Source organism: Acomys minous (genome assembly GCF_964271855.1).
Source record: "Acomys minous genome assembly, chromosome: 6".
Classification (NCBI taxonomy): domain Eukaryota; kingdom Metazoa; phylum Chordata; class Mammalia; order Rodentia; family Muridae; genus Acomys; species Acomys minous.
The window spans coordinates 39,897,709-39,913,474 of NC_140487.1; the positions used below are offsets into that span (position 1 = coordinate 39,897,709).

Consider the following 15,766-nt stretch of genomic DNA (forward strand, 5'->3'; position numbering starts at 1 on the left):
CTGGTAGTACTTTAAATAGGCTATTACTAAATTTAGCTACAATACATCTATGACTTTATATGACACCAAAAGTTATCAAAGCAAATAAATACATTTCCGACAGAAAAAAAAATGAACATATCTGATTTCAACTTGGCAATATTTGCAAAGTCTAATCTCCCATAAGATGTCATTACATGAATAACTTCTCTAACATGGAAAACAGTGGTATCATTGTGCAGGACAACTGGGGAACAGGAACGATAAGTTCCAGCATAAACTAATTCAAAGATGTATAATAATCATCCTTTAAAAACAATTACAATTATAAATTATTTCTAAATACTTTATAGTTAAATTCTGAAAATCTAAATTATGCCCATTACTTTATAGCATCTAATAATAGTAGCCTCTCATCTATTTCTTCATACATTCTTAATGCCATTAATCTTATATTTTAGTATGATTTTATTTAATCTCATATTAGAAACTACTATTCAGGGGATATTTTAAACTACTATTATATAATATGTAAGACCAAAACCATCCATTAAAATTATTAAGGAAGTCATTGAAAGCACTATGCTTCAGCTGTACACAAAGAGAAAAGCCAAGTATGGATTAGTGACGCATTAGCACTACTAACAAGCACGCATGCACCTACAGGCGGCTCCAGCTGAGACCACTACTGAGAAAGACTACTACTTCTAGTCAGTCCCATCATCGCTTGGTTCTTACCAAAAGGGAAGGGTGAGCTCCCAACCTGGAAAGTGCATAAATCAAGACCTACAAGACCCAAACCAAATAAAATGGATGATTACCACAGAAGTGGGAAGAAAGGGAAAACACACAAAAAGGAAGAGAAAGTGCAGCAAGACTTTTAAGGCACCCTGCCTTAAATCTGATGCAATTAGAAAGGTAACAGAAATAGATCAACTTGCTATGTCCCCTCCTCAAGCCAGACAGTCAAGGAAGATCAAATTCTGGCTTCATTGACACAAGACAAAAAAAGAAAAAAAATAAAATAAAATAAAGAAATAAAGAAAAATGAAACAAAGCAAAACATCAAACCAACTTCCATTCCTGGGAAAAATCAATGTGTTCCGCATCCACACACCTCTCAAATCATAGAACAGAAATCAGGCAAACAGCATTGATGTATACCTGAATGATCAACTGATTTTGCAAGATCATCTGAGATTATTCCAAGAATGTCATCATCTGTGTTTAAGACTTCAGAAATATCAGCTAATGGGTCATCAGCAGTACCTAAATGTAGTAAGTATATGATAATTAAGTATTTTCCTAGGCACGAAATTTAAAATGACCTAAGTATTTAGAGTACAGCAGTGGCTGAGGCAGGTGGCAGTGATAAAAATTTAAGACCATCATGACTTTAAAGAATTAAATGCAAAGCATTTTATCTTTTCTTAACAAAACATTAAAATTTTAGAATTTGTTTTCAAGGCTTATGTATCCTCACAAAATGAAATTTTTAAAAAATGAAGACCTTTAAGCAATAAAAACAAATCAAAATTGTATAAAATAAAAATAAAAAGCAGCTCATCATGTAAGTGGCATAAAAACAAAGGATGACAAGTAGAAAACACAGGACAGTTTAAAAACATGAAAATTAAACAGTGCTCTGAGATTTCCAGCAAAGCACAGCCAGGTACCACACAGATGCTAATTCTTTCCCTGGCTGTTTGAATGTTTACTAACTGTTCACTAAAAGACGGCTCCAACACCAAAGAACTGTGTCTGTTGACACTGTCCACGGCCCTGGAACACGGTGGACTGTTAGTATACGACCTGTACTCACAGGACTCACTTTCATGCAAACAACACTGAAGCAAGGAGATATACAAGCCTCAAGGATAGATTTGAAAAATAGGCAGGAGACATTTCCAGAAATGACTGGCCAAAGATTAGATGTTACATTCAGTTTTTCAGTCTTTATTGAATTTTTGTTACCATATAAAATAATGGCCTTTTCTATAACATTTCCATACATGTGTATTATATGTGCTCATATCACTGCCCTACCAGCTGGTGTTTTCTGTCTTTATCTTCTCCCTTATGCTCTCTATGTACTAGCATCATACTTACACATGCATATGCATATATATTCAAGTAGCTCCACAAGTGCAGACATGATGTATTTGTTATCTAACCTTACCCCACCTCCCCTTTGTTTGAGACTCCTTTCTTGCCTGACATAAAACCCACCTACTTTCATTATATATATTCTGGATGTGAAGAAAAATTGTGACATTGTTTTTCTCTCTCTGGGTAATTTTGCTTAACATGATTTCCAATTTCATTTATTCTCCATTATATGTATGCCCATGCACATGTGTGATATTTTCTTTATATAGTCAGCATCTGCTGATGGACAGCAACCTGCTTCCACATCTTTGGTATTGTGAGGTTACAGTAAGCATGACTGTGCAAGTATTTCTGTGGCAAGTTGACTTCAGTCCTTTCAGATGCACAGTGAGCAGTGGCACAGCTAAGGACATATACTAGTTTTGGGTTTATGAACAAACTTCCCCAGTGATTTTCAAGGTGGTTGTACTAGTTCCCACGCCACCAGGAATCTCTAAGAGTGCGCCTTCTGCAGTTTCCTTGTCATCATACGCTGCTGTCTTCTCAAACACAGTCATTCTGACTGGAATAAGGTGGAGTCTCAGCAGAGCTTCAATCTCTGGCTCTACCTCTCATTTTTTGAGACAAGAAATCACCAGGTAGCTTTTGCTTTCCTGGAACTCCTACATAAACCAGTCTGGCTCTACCTCTTGATCACGTTGGGTTAAAACAGGGTGCTAACACACTACACTAATTTGCATTTTGATGGCAAATGATGTTGAACGTTTTTCATGTATTTATTGATAGCTGATAGTTCTTCTTTTGGAAACTGTCTAAGTCTTTTCCCTGTTGGTCGACTGAGACTTTTTGGTGGAGGGAGTTGGTATTTAGTTTTTAGTTCCTTATGAGGTCTACATATTAATTCTGTCAGATACAAAGTGGAAATTTTTTTCTCCAATTCTATAGGCTATCTTCTCACTCTACTGAGTATTTATCCATTTTTTATTTTGTACGCTCTTATGTCATATCTGGAATTATTTTCTGTTATTAGTGTCATTTTTTTAAAAAATCCTTGCTTATGCCTCTATAAAGTATTTCCTAGTAGCATTAGTTTCGAGACTAACTGCTAAGTAAGTTTTTGATCCACTTTTAATTAGTTTTGCTAGAGTGAGACATGGAAATTGAGTTTCATTTTCTACATGCAAATAAGCAGATTTTCCAGCATTAATAGTTGAAGTTACTTTTTCTTCCATGTTTGTTTTTGGACAATTTTAATTGTAATTGTATGGGTTTATTTCTGGATACTTTATTCCATTCCACTGTGCTATATGCCTGTATTTTGTGCCAGGATCATATTTATGTTGCTATGGTTCCATAGTATAATATGGAATCTGGTACTATGATACATTCCTCCATACCAGCATGCTAAAGACTGTGCTGTTTATTCAAGGGCACACCGTGACTTTATTAAAGAGTACAGTGGTCTACAGACTTTTAGCAGTAACTCCATTCTCACAATATTAATTCTATATATAAACATGAGCAATCTTTCCTTTTCCTATTGTCTTCTCAAGTTTCTTCCTTTGATGCAAAGGTCCATTATGTCCTTAATTAGGCTTCTACCTATGTACTTTGTTTTAATTTCAGAGAACAGAACTAGTTACATAACTTATTTCTCAGCAAATTTGTTATTAGAATATGAAAAACCTCAATTTTTGTTTTGTTTTGCTGGTTTCTATGTAGCGTTGGCTGTCCTGGACTCACTTTATAGACCAGGCTGGTCCCAAACTCACAGAGATCTGCCTGCCTCTGCCTTCCAAGTGCTGGGATTACAGGCGTGGACGACCACACCCAGTCAAGTTACTGGTTTTTTTGTGCTTAGACTTGTTTCCTGCTACTTTGCTGAAAGAATACAAGTTTTCTGATAAAGCTTTTTTGGTATGGAATTAGACTGACCACAAAAAATGATAATTTCCTCCTATTTTTTGTTTATATTGCTTTGTTTCTGTACCTTAACATTTCAATCATTAAACTGAATAAAAAGTGGAGATGGTACTTACTCTTCTCTGAGGGAATGCTTTCAATTACCGATTTTAGTATATTGATTAGAGTTTTCCCTATTATACCTTGCCATGTTGAGGTATATTACGCTCTATGTCTATTAAGAGACGATGATCTTTGTTTTCTATGGATATGTTTCAATTGTTAATATATTTTTCATTTGGACAGTGGTGGTGCGCACCTTTAACTTCTCAACTTGGGAGGCACAGGCAGGAGAATCTGTGAATTTGAGGCCAGCCTGGAATGCAGAGTGAGTTCCAGAATATCCCTGTCTTGAAAAAACAAAACAAAAGCCAAGTGACTGGCCTGTAATCCCAGCACTCACAGGAGGCAGAGACAGGTGGATCACTGTGAGTTTGAGGCCAGCCTGGTCTACAAAGAGTCCAAGACAGCCAACGCTACACAGAAAAAACCTATCTTGAAATATCTTGAAAAACAAAACAAAACAAAAAAGACCAAAAACAAACCCAAAACCCCACCTTTATCATCACTAATTTGATTACTTTGTATCTTCTCCCTCTCATTTTTGATTAATTTGGTTAAAGACTGTTAATTTTCTCTTTTTTTAAAACAGATTTAGTCAGGGGAAGAGTGGATAGAGCATGCATATGCCTCAGTCTGTGTGAGGTCAGAGGAAAGCCTGCAAGAATTGGTTCTCTTTATTCAGTATGTGACTCTTAGGAATAAACTGGGGCCAGCAGCTTAGCAACAAGTAGAGATAAAAACAAAGCCCATAGAGTTGGAGGCCAGCCTGGCCTAACATAGTGAGTTCTGGATCAGCAGGGGCTACATACTGACATTTGTTTCAAAATAGGATAAAATCATCTACATTTAGGGTCACTATTGAGAGGAATTTGCTAATTAAAGTAGTTTTGATGGTTGTTTTCTTGATGGGTTCTAGTGTTGGTTCTTCTCCTTTTAGAGACCTTAATAAAACAAAGGATAAAGACCTAAATGAGACACTGTAGGAACTGGGAAGTCAGCTATTCTGGGCAGAGTGAACCTGCTGACATAGAAAGCCAGAGTGATTAACTGAATCACAGGGAAGAGTCAGAGAACTAAAGGTAGCAGATACTGCACTCCTGGGCTTCAAAAGTATGGAAAAGACTAGGCTTTGTGTGATGGTTAAGGAGAAGTGTAGGAATACTTAAAGACACAGCAGAACAGAATGGCCTAGGGCCACTAGACGTCTGGGGACCCTGTGCAGTGTGAACGACAACTGTGCAGTCGAAAAACTGCAGTAGGTGAAGTTGCGTTTGGGGTCAAACCTATGCATAAGTAAAATGTAAAATGTGAAAAATGAAAAGGGGATTATTCTAAGGAATTTTAACCCAATCAGGCAGGAAACCAGATTCTTCCTAACATTATCACTAGTAATTATGTTAGCCACACAACCAAAGACACTTGAATTTTTAAGCTTTTGAGTGTATTTTAATTAAAAGCAAAATTTAAAAAGTCATGAAAGTGGGCTGGAGAGATGGTTCAGCGTTTAAGAGCACTGGCTGCTCTTCCAGAGGTCCTGAGTTCAATTCCCAGCAACCACATGGTGGCTCACAACCTTCTAAAATAAGATCTGGTGCCCTCTTCTGGTGTGTAGGTGTGCATGTAAGCAGAAAGCTGTATATGTTATAAATAAATAAATCTTTAAAAAAAAAAAGTCATGAAAGTAACACTTCAGGGGCTAGAGTGATGGCTCAGTAGTTAAAGGCATTTTCTGCACTTGCTCTCAAACCTACATGACAGCTAACAACGAACTTGTAACTCCAGCACCCGGAGATCCAATGCCCTCATCTGCCCCTGTGGGCAGTGCACACATGTGGTGAACAGAACACACAAGCAGGCAAAACACACACACACACACTTCACAGGACAGGGGAGATTGCTCAATGATTAAGAGCACTCACTCTTGCAAAACACTAGGTTTGGTTCCAAGACCCTATACTGTGGATTATGACTATCTATAACACCACTTCCAGGAGATGCAAGTTTTCTCTTTCCTAGTGTACCAGCCATGCATATGATACATACATATATATACATGCAGGTAAAACATCTATCTTTGTAAGAAAAATACATATAAAAACATAAATATGTATTTCAAATCAAATATATGTCTGAAATACTCTTTACAAACTGGTATATTTAAGGGAAAAAAAACCCTGCAATTATGAGGGGTCATCATCCATGAGGTGTCTGTCTTTGGGGGGGGGGGGGGTGCCCGCTCACTTCCACATGAGGAGGGCACTGAAGGCCAACATCCTGTCATTCATCAGGTGCCACTCACCTTGTTCTTGGAAAGTAGGTCTTTCACTGGCCTAAAGTGTGCTAAGTAAGCCAGGCTAAGCTGCCAACAAGCCCTGGGGATCTTCCAATCTCCACCTTCTCAATACTGGGATTACACACATATATAACTATGCCGAATTTTTCAACATAATGGGTTTTCAAAAGTCCATCCCTGGTGCCAGAGAGACGGTTCAGACTATAAGAGCACTGGCTGCTCTTCAAGGGGGCCAGGTTCGATCCCTGGCATCCACATCGCAGCTGACAAGCAACTGCAGGTTAAACTCCAGTTTCAGGGATCTGTGCCCTCCTCTGGCCACCATGGTCATCATTTGTAAGCATACTGCACAGATATATATTCAGGCAAAACATCCACACACATAAAATAAAAATAACTATTTTTTAAAAAGAAAAGTGTGTCCTTCTCTGATAATTCACTAGGCTACATGAAGAGAAATGTTGAAAATGGCAACGTTTACTCATTAAACTTTTCATATCAAGGCAAAGAGTAGATTAACTGGAAAAAATTTTTATTTTTAAGTGAGTGCTATTCTAGATTTCTAATTTCTGCATTACCGCTAACCATCGCTTCTTAAGAAGTTTTATGGAAAAAGCATTTGCATCAACATCTGCTCTGTCACCTGTCCCCTTGCAACTCAGAACTTATCTTCACAAAATTCTAGTGCAAGTAACTTCGATTTAGCTCATCAAGTCACATGTTATAATATTTATAACATAGCCTTTGAAATACCCAGTTATTATACAATGCTAAAAACATGTAAAACAAGTGAGTACATAAAACAACATTTAAAAAAAAGAACATTTTATCTTTCCATCCTTCTTTGTTAATGATGATGTGGAATTGCCGTTTATGTGCCTAAGAGGTAAGACTGTCTGCAATTATTTCAAGGAAGACAAACCAAAAATAAAAGTTTACACAGGTGTCCTTTAGTATGTAGGACAACACTGGAGACAAAAACCTTTGGTGCTCAAGTCACTTAAATTAGCCATTTGTACTTGCAGAACCTATAGCACAAGAAAGTCAACTATACTTCATGACAGGGCAATGCTGGGAGGAAAAAAAAATTAATTACCTAATATTGAAAAGTCATTATTCAGAAAACTTCTACTTAACATGTTTTTCTAACATGAATATGAAATTAAAGACTAAAAAATGGCGAAATAAAGTATGCCACAATAACATCACACGATAACTGATAGTATTATAAAAGTCTTGAAGAAAAGAACAAACACTGCGATCATAACTCTTACTGAGCTAAAGCTCTTAGCGCTTATGAATACTTTAAAATGCACATATGCCTTTGAACTCACTAAATAGTGACTTGATCCCCCTGTTCTCACTTCTCAAATGGGAATATAGGCCCATGCCGCCTCTTCCAGTTTATGAGGTGCTAGGGATCAAACCCAATGCTTCATTCGTGAAAGCCAAAGGGTCTCCAAATTGAGTTACATCTCCAGCCCTGCTCATGGCTCTATTTTTTTTTAAAGAACTGTGTAGGTAGTATGCACATCTGTGTGTGAGTGTGCACATGTAGAGTAGTAGAGTAGTGGACAACTTCAGGGGCCATCACTGGGAACAGCACCTACCTCCCTTTGACACGGAGTCTCACCAAATAAGCTAGATGGCTGGGCAGCAAGCCACGAGCCCCCTGTTTCCATTTCCCCATGACGGGGATTTCAAATAAATACCATATCTGGTATTTTCATATAGATTCTCGGGATCAAACTGAGGCCCTTGTACCTGCGAGGCAAATGATAGTCCTACAGAGCCATCAGTCCTACTTCTTCTGACTTTTAAAAGTCCCTACATTTCAACCAGGAACAACTTTGTTCACCAATGATTTAAGAATAACTGGAGGCATACAATTATTTATTTGTTTGTTTAGATTTTTTTGGAGCAAAGTCTCACTGTACAGCTCTGGCTGTCCTGGAACTCACTTTGTAGACCAGGGTGGCCCTGAATTCACAGAGAGCTGTCTGCCTCTGTCTCCCAAGTTCTGGCATTAAAGGTGTGCACCACCACGCCGAGTTAGGAGACATTTTGACAGTCATGACCTCATGAGGCTGGAGTTGATGATAGCCCTGGACAGCCCCTTTTCATAACAGTGAACAAAACGGCACTAAGTGTCAGCAGGAGAGACTATATGTAGATATGTATCACTAGGTCTAGAAAACACCCCTGACTCTGGCATACATTTTACACTTTTTGACACATTAGAATTTCTTTGGGTTGTGTAACGGACACTGTCCTGGGTAAAGTATAAACTAAAAGTTTTCCTTCACAACTCCTGATTTTGCTGATTATTATACCAGTAAGTTAATTTGACAAGTCATTTGAGAAATCTTATAGATTTCCTATAGAACTTTCTACGTTTTAAAAGCTATGCAGTCAGCAAAGAGTATTTCTAAGGAAAGGAGTTTTATAATAATTGGAAAGTGAATGTCATGTAGCATAAGGAAAACACCTGTGAGTTAACTACGTACCCTGAGCTCCAGGTTTTGCTGAGGCAGAAGATGAACTCAGTAGCAGATCTGAGGAAGGATCCAAGAAACCTGCTTTATATGAAAGCTGAGCTGCATCTTCTGATAGATTATCTACACTCTGCTTGTTTTGTCTGCTGGTATCTAGAAGATCTTTTCCAAAAAATGCTTCCTAGACAAAGATGAACACATAAGAAAAGTATTAGTTCTAAATTCTATAAAGCTAACATTACCCTGTCATCATTTTGACAAGAAAAGCGTTGCATTTAACAATATAAAAACTGAATTCAGAAATACATGAAGATCCTGTCAATTTTATATAGATTATGTTAAATTAATTTTGATAGATTTCTCAAAAACAAAACTAAACAAATATAAACACAACTGTGTCAAATGTGTTTCTATGAACGGCAAAATAAATTACATTTAGAGACTAGTCTACAATTAAACTTTAACCTGACAGATGTGCAGTGCGACTGGGTGTTTAATCCATAGCCAGGTATAGGCATAGCTTCAGGAATGTCATCAGCATTGTGGACTTCCTGTTGAGGGTAACACAAGATTCTGACCCTCTACTGTGGGATCTCCACACCTATTGTCTGCAGGAATCTCACACTGAAGCATGTAACCAACCACACCCGAGGACTTACATACAAGTCTGAAGGACTTCAGACCATAGATGGAATATTTGCAAGCTATGCTGGCTTCAGTTCATCTACTTAGATGAACTCTTCTCCACTAGAGGGGCAGTGCTTCAAGGTGAGTTCCTCTTAGAACTCCTCAGAGATTAACCAAGAAGGGAAAAGGAGGACCCTAGGACCCCTTCGAAATAAAGGACTCCAGGGAGTTTACAGGCCTTAGTAACAGTTACAATTTACTGCTACACACACATAAATAGACGATCCACAGGCATTTTTCCCTCCTAACACTTCAAGTAAAAATGGCCCAATGCCCATAGTATAGATGGATAGATATTCACACTACAAAAGGAAGTGGAGCAGTGGGTTGTTGTTGCTTGCAGCACTGGAGGTTGACTCTGGAAGTTGACACTCAGGCCTCACAATTGTGATGTAGAATATCTATCATTGAGGTAAATCCCCAACTGAAAATCAGGTTTTAAAAGCATACAGAGAAGACTAGTGAGATATTCTACAGATGAAGATACTTGCCATGAAGCATGACAATCTCAGATCAATTCCTAGGAATCACATGGTAGAAGGAGAGAACTGACTTGTGCAAGTTGTTCTCTGGACTCCACATGTGCCAAGGCATGTGCAAGTACATGAGCACACATGGACTTGCATGTACAGTGTGCCCAGTGCACAAGCACACATACATACATACAATAAACAAATATTTAGAAGTAGGTATATCTATATTATCAAAGAAAGGTTTTAAAGAAGGTTGAAAGATAGGTCCACCAAAATGTGCAAATGAAGACTTCTATAAGAATATAAAACAAATCATACAAAATTTCTGGGGTGAAAAAAAAATCAAACAGAAAATGTTTGCGCTGGCTGGTTTGATGTCAACTTAACAGAAGCTACAGTCATCTTGTGAGAGAGAACCTAGGCTGAGAATTTGGCCTTTAGGCAAGCCTGTGGTCCATTTCCTTGACTGATGTGGGAGGGCCCAGCTCACTGAGGGTGGTCTCACGCCCAGGTTGGTGGTCCTGGGTACTATTAAGGGCAGGTTGAACAAACTGTGGAGAGCAAGGCATAAAGCAGCAGCCTATGTGGCCTTTGCTTTAGCTTTTGACTATAGGTTCCTCCCTGAATTTCCTGAGCAATAGAGTGTGCCCTGAGAATTTTAAGCTCAAATAAACTTTTTCCTCTCCAAGTTGTTTTATTACAGCAATAAAACCCCTAACTAAGACATTTTTCATAGTACTAATTTTAGAAAGGGCATGGAGAGCTGAGGAGTGCACTGAGTAGGGAGAGCACATGCTGCACTAGTGTAGGGAACTGAGCTGCAATGACTAGCATCAATGTAATGTCAGCACAGCAGCACACGCCAGCAATCCCAGTGTCCCTGTGGCCAGATGGGAGAATCCCCACGCGCTCATGAGTGAGCTAGTAAGTGACGCAGAGGAAAGCAGCACATACCAAGGATGCAAGGTGAGGACCAGCATATTTTTCAGATTTTTAAAATGAAAACTGTGTTTGAGAATTTACAAAGCTATAATAATAAAGAACACTGAAGACCATAAAACAAATGATATTTGGGAATCAATCACTGGTGTAGTCCCTTAAGTATAAATTTCAATAACCTGAGCCTACCATTACCAATACTTTTAATGGGGGTAAAAAAAAAAAAAAACAATGACTTTCGTGGTGTTTGGTAAGTGTTCATTCTTTGGAGTCAACATCAAAGAGAAGCACCATGTGGTTTTCAAGTAGACACTGCGAGTAAGTCCAGGAAAGAACCACAGGCACAGGAATACAGACCCCAGGACAAGAGCTCTTACAGACACATGATTACCATCTAAGACAACCTGTAGGAGTCAGTTTCCTCCTTCCCCAGTGTGGGTCCAGGGATCAGACTTCATCAGACTTGAAAACAAGAGCTTTTACCTGATGAGCCATCTCACCAGATTCAGATTCAGTAGTTTTAGAGGTTCCTTTAAAACGAGACATGTTGGCTCTTGCCTGTAATTTCAACAGTAAAGAGATAGAGATTCTCTATAGAGCCAATCCAGGTTATGTTAAAATTGTCCTTGAAAAACCAAAGTAAGTAAATGAGAGATAGATAGATAGATAGATAGATAGATAGATAGATAGAAAGAAAGAACAAATCAATTAAGCAAACAAAACACACAAACACATACACACATAAAAATAAAATAAAATTAAAAAACCAAACCAAACGAAAAAGCAGGGAGGGAAAGAATGGTCAAAGAGTATATTTAAACGCTCTTTTACCAACAGCTGGCTTCCATACTTTGATAATCAGCTAAAAAGAGCTTCCTAAATATGAATTACAGATAACAAAAAGATCCATAGGAGAAGAAGCAGACCATCTTCTCAGTACATCCCAAACAGAATGTCATGAAAAGAGTAATTGGAGTCAAGCTTGTCTTTTTTTTTTTAAAGATTTATCATTTATACAGTATTCTGCCTACACGTGTGTCTTCCCACCACAAGAAGACACCAGATCTCATGACGGATGGTTGTGAGCCACCATGTGGTTGCTGGGAATTAAGAGCAAACGGTGCTCTTAACCTCTGAGCCATCTCTCCAGCCCTCAAGCTTGTCTTTTATCCTGGTTATTAAAAATCTAAGGACCCTAGTTCATTGATCTGCCATATGAGAAAGCTAACATGGGCTGGAAATGGAGAGGTGGATCAGTGGTTAAGAGTGCTTGTTGGTCTTCCAGAGAGACCAGCACCAACGTGGGCTCCCAACTCTAATTCTAGGATAGCAGATGCCCTCTTCTGTTCTCTGTGGGCATCAGGCAATGGGGGGTGGCACAGACATACTTACAAACACCCATACATATGGGATAAAAAAGATTAGCAGTTTATTTCCTTGTCTAAAAAAAAAGCAATTAAATGTTTTTCTGTTATTGCTGTTGTTAAATTGCTTGAAAAGTTTTAAATGCAGGTTTTAGGAGCAAGGGATGTACAGTATATACAAAGTTGCATAAACCCCAGGGTTCAAGACCAGCAAATTACAAGAGACGCTGTATGTATGTATGTATGTATGTATGTATGTATGTATGTATGTATGTATGTGGGCAGGCAGCAGGGAGTATATATTATTTATATGACAACTGGTCAAGACCATAGTATAGTGGTACATGTCTTTTAATCCCATCACCCAGAGGAAAGAAGCAGACAGATCTTTGTGAATACAATGCCCAGCCTATCTAAATAGCAAGCTCCAGGTAAGCCAGGGCTGCATAGTAAACTCCTGTCTGAAATAAGAGGGGAGGGTGTGGAATAAAAGGAGGAAGAGAAGGGGAGGGGGGAGGGCAGAAAAGAACATAGAAGTATAAAGACAATCCAAAAACAAAACAAAAAAGGAGGTTTTTTTCCTACTGATAAAACTGTGTTTTAAAAAACAGTGTAAGAGCTGAGGAGAGGACACTGAGTAAAATGCTAGTCAGGTAAGTATGAGAATCTACGTTTTCTAGGAACCCAAGGTAAATCAAGAGTCTCCTCAGGGCTGAGTGAGCAGAGACATGTAGAGCCCAGAGGTTCACTGGCTAGCCAGAGTGGCCAAAACAGTGAGTGACCTCTAGGATGAGCGATGACACTCATGGCAAAAAGTGAGGTAGTGTGTGGTGAGATGGCTCAGCATGTAAAAAACATTTGGTATGCAGACCTAACAGTCAGATTCCACAGTGGGAGGGGAGAACTGACGCCCAAAAGCTGTTATCTGACATTAATGCTTACCCCTTAGCAGGTTAATAATAATGAAGAAGAAGAAGAAGAAGAAGAAGAAGAAGAAGAAGAAGAAGAAGAAGAAGAAGAAGAAGAAGGAGAAGAAGAAGAAGAAGAAGAAAGTATTCATTAAAGGAAGAGATCAGATGTAAATTTCTAAGCACATATGCAGACTTACTGTCCACCCACACACCTCTAACACAGGCACACAGCTCTGATTGAAAGACTAAGTTGTATAACAGCATATTGCCAATAAGATGCTGTTAGTCTAGGGCCTGGGAAACAGCTATGTAGCTAAAGTGCTTGCTGCATAAACATGAAGGTCTAAGCTCAATCCTTGAATATATGTTAAAAATTCTTGGGGCCTATGCTTGTGAAACCAGTGCTGAGGATATACCTGGAGCTTACTGGTCAACTATCCCAGCTCAGTCATTGAATCCCAAGTTATAATGAAAGACCTTGCATGAAAAAATTAAAGGTGGACAGCTTTGGAACATCCCTGACATTGACCTTTGACCCCTACCCACAGTGAACGTGTGTTCACATCTATACTTCTAAAAACACACACAAAATGAATGTCAGTAATTTAATTACTAAAGAAGAAAACTAAGCAAATTACTTGGTAATAATTAAAATTTTATTTTAAGCTGGGCAGTGGAGGTGCATGCCTTTAATCCCAGCACTCAGGAGACAGAGCAGGCAGATCACTGTGAGTTCAAGGCCAGCCTGGTCTACAAAGCGAGTCCAGAAAAGCCAAGGATACACAGAGAAACTCTGTCTCGAAAAAACAAGAACAAAAATTTTAAAAAGTTATTTTAGAACAAACTTGCTAAAGGCCTGGTAGTGCACACCTTTAAAACTGGCACTCGGGGCCAGGTCTGGAGGCACACACCTTTAATCCCAGCACTGGGGAGGAAGAGACAGGCAAATCACTGTGAGTTCGAGGCCAGCCTGGTCTACAAAGCTAGTTCAGGACAGCCAAGGTAACACAGAGAAACCCTGTGTCAAAAAAACTAAAAACAAATAAACAAACCCACAACAACAACCTGGCACTCAGGAGGCAGAGGCAGGAAGGAGATTTTAGGTAGTATTTCCCATCCTGAAAGTGTCTTTATTATAGCCAACAGCTCACTTAAAAGAACATGTGCACGTGTGTATGCGTACGCACACACAAACACAGAGAGAGAGAGAGAGAGACAGACATACAGACAGAGGGAGAGAAAGAACACAAATTTATAGGGCTGGAACACAGGATAACTGCCTGTGTTCACAAGGCTCTAGCTGTGATCCCCGGGACTGCATGAGCATGCGTACACATGCACATATCCTTTCAAGAAAAAAAAAAAAAGATGAAAGCATACAAAACAAAAACAAAAAACAAAAAAACCAATTATTCATACTTTGGTGCAGCCTGGAAGACTGAATGTCATTTATGACATCAGGGAAAAACAACACAGAATGAGTAGAATGTCAACAAAAGCAAGCTACATAATAAAACATAAAGCAAAACATTACTTGTAAATAAGCAGGAAAGATTTCTTCAAGCTTATTTTTCCTTTTTCGGTACCTCTTCTTTATTTTTTCAGTGCTTTCAGCAACAGAAACAGGCTCATCAACCAGAGTGTCTGGTAACTGCTCACTCCAGCCTGAAATAAGAGCCACGTTTATAAGTATGTGCCACTTACCTTCTAGAAAAACAATTTCATAGCAAACCAGCATGCATAGTAATGTGTAAGGAAACAAGCTTTACATCAAAGATCTTAAACCAGGTTTCTAAACTGTAAACATCTTGAAATTTCTATGTATTATCCATATGGTTTTAGTACAATTCCTATCCTTCTTTTTTGGGGTGGGGGCTGGGGTGGGGAGGGGCTCAGGTATGTAGCCCTGGCTGACCTGGACCTTAATATGTAGAGATCCACCTGCCTCTGTCTGCCAAGTGCCGGGATTAAATGTGTGCACCATTAGACCTGGCTCTTATTCTTTCTAAATATCTAGCATATCCATGCAAAGTGAAAACATAACTTGTTAACAGTATATTTACAGATTTGAAAGGATGAAAACAACAGATATTCAGAACTAGGAGGGAACAGCTATTCACAAACTCCTAAAGAAAATTCACTGGGTATGGATAGCACCTTTCTGCAGCTAAAATACAGTGTTTTTTTTTTTTTAAAGAAACAAAACAACAAAAAAGTAGAACCATACCAACCCAACCAACAACCCATGGGAAACAACCCCACCCCACCCCCATCCCCACCCCCACCCGTTGATCAATACAAAGTATTTGTTTTAAGCCAAATATCAAACTCCTCCCCTGAGAACTCACAAATAGAACATGGCCCTAGAGAATGTAGCAGTAAAACAGAACAAAAACAACCCCAGATTTGTGTGGCACTGGCGGTAGAGTTGCTTTAAAACTGAGTAGCTCTAGGAAAGTGCGACCTCAACGTGAAAGTAACAGGTGCAAAT

The 15,766-nt window shown here is 38.8% G+C and overlaps 1 protein-coding gene across 11 annotated transcripts in view; it reads right to left on the bottom strand.

The window, feature by feature from the left end:
• KMT2C (lysine methyltransferase 2C) overlaps window positions 1–15,766 on the bottom strand; it is a 216,604-nt gene that overhangs the window by 52,662 nt on the left and 148,176 nt on the right. For 8 of the 11 annotated variants that reach the window (XM_084787762.1, XM_084787759.1, XM_084787765.1 and 5 more), the window contains 4 exons: window positions 14,810–14,940; window positions 8,914–9,082; window positions 1,144–1,248; window positions 718–765 (listed from right to left, as the gene is read on the bottom strand). In XM_084787762.1, the coding sequence (XP_084643888.1) occupies window positions 718–765; window positions 1,144–1,248; window positions 8,914–9,082; window positions 14,810–14,940 (453 nt within the window). The remainder of the gene's footprint in view (window positions 1–717; window positions 766–1,143; window positions 1,249–8,913; window positions 9,083–14,809; window positions 14,941–15,766) is intronic. The other 3 variants (XM_084787767.1, XM_084787761.1, XM_084787769.1) reach the window with 2 other exon arrangements.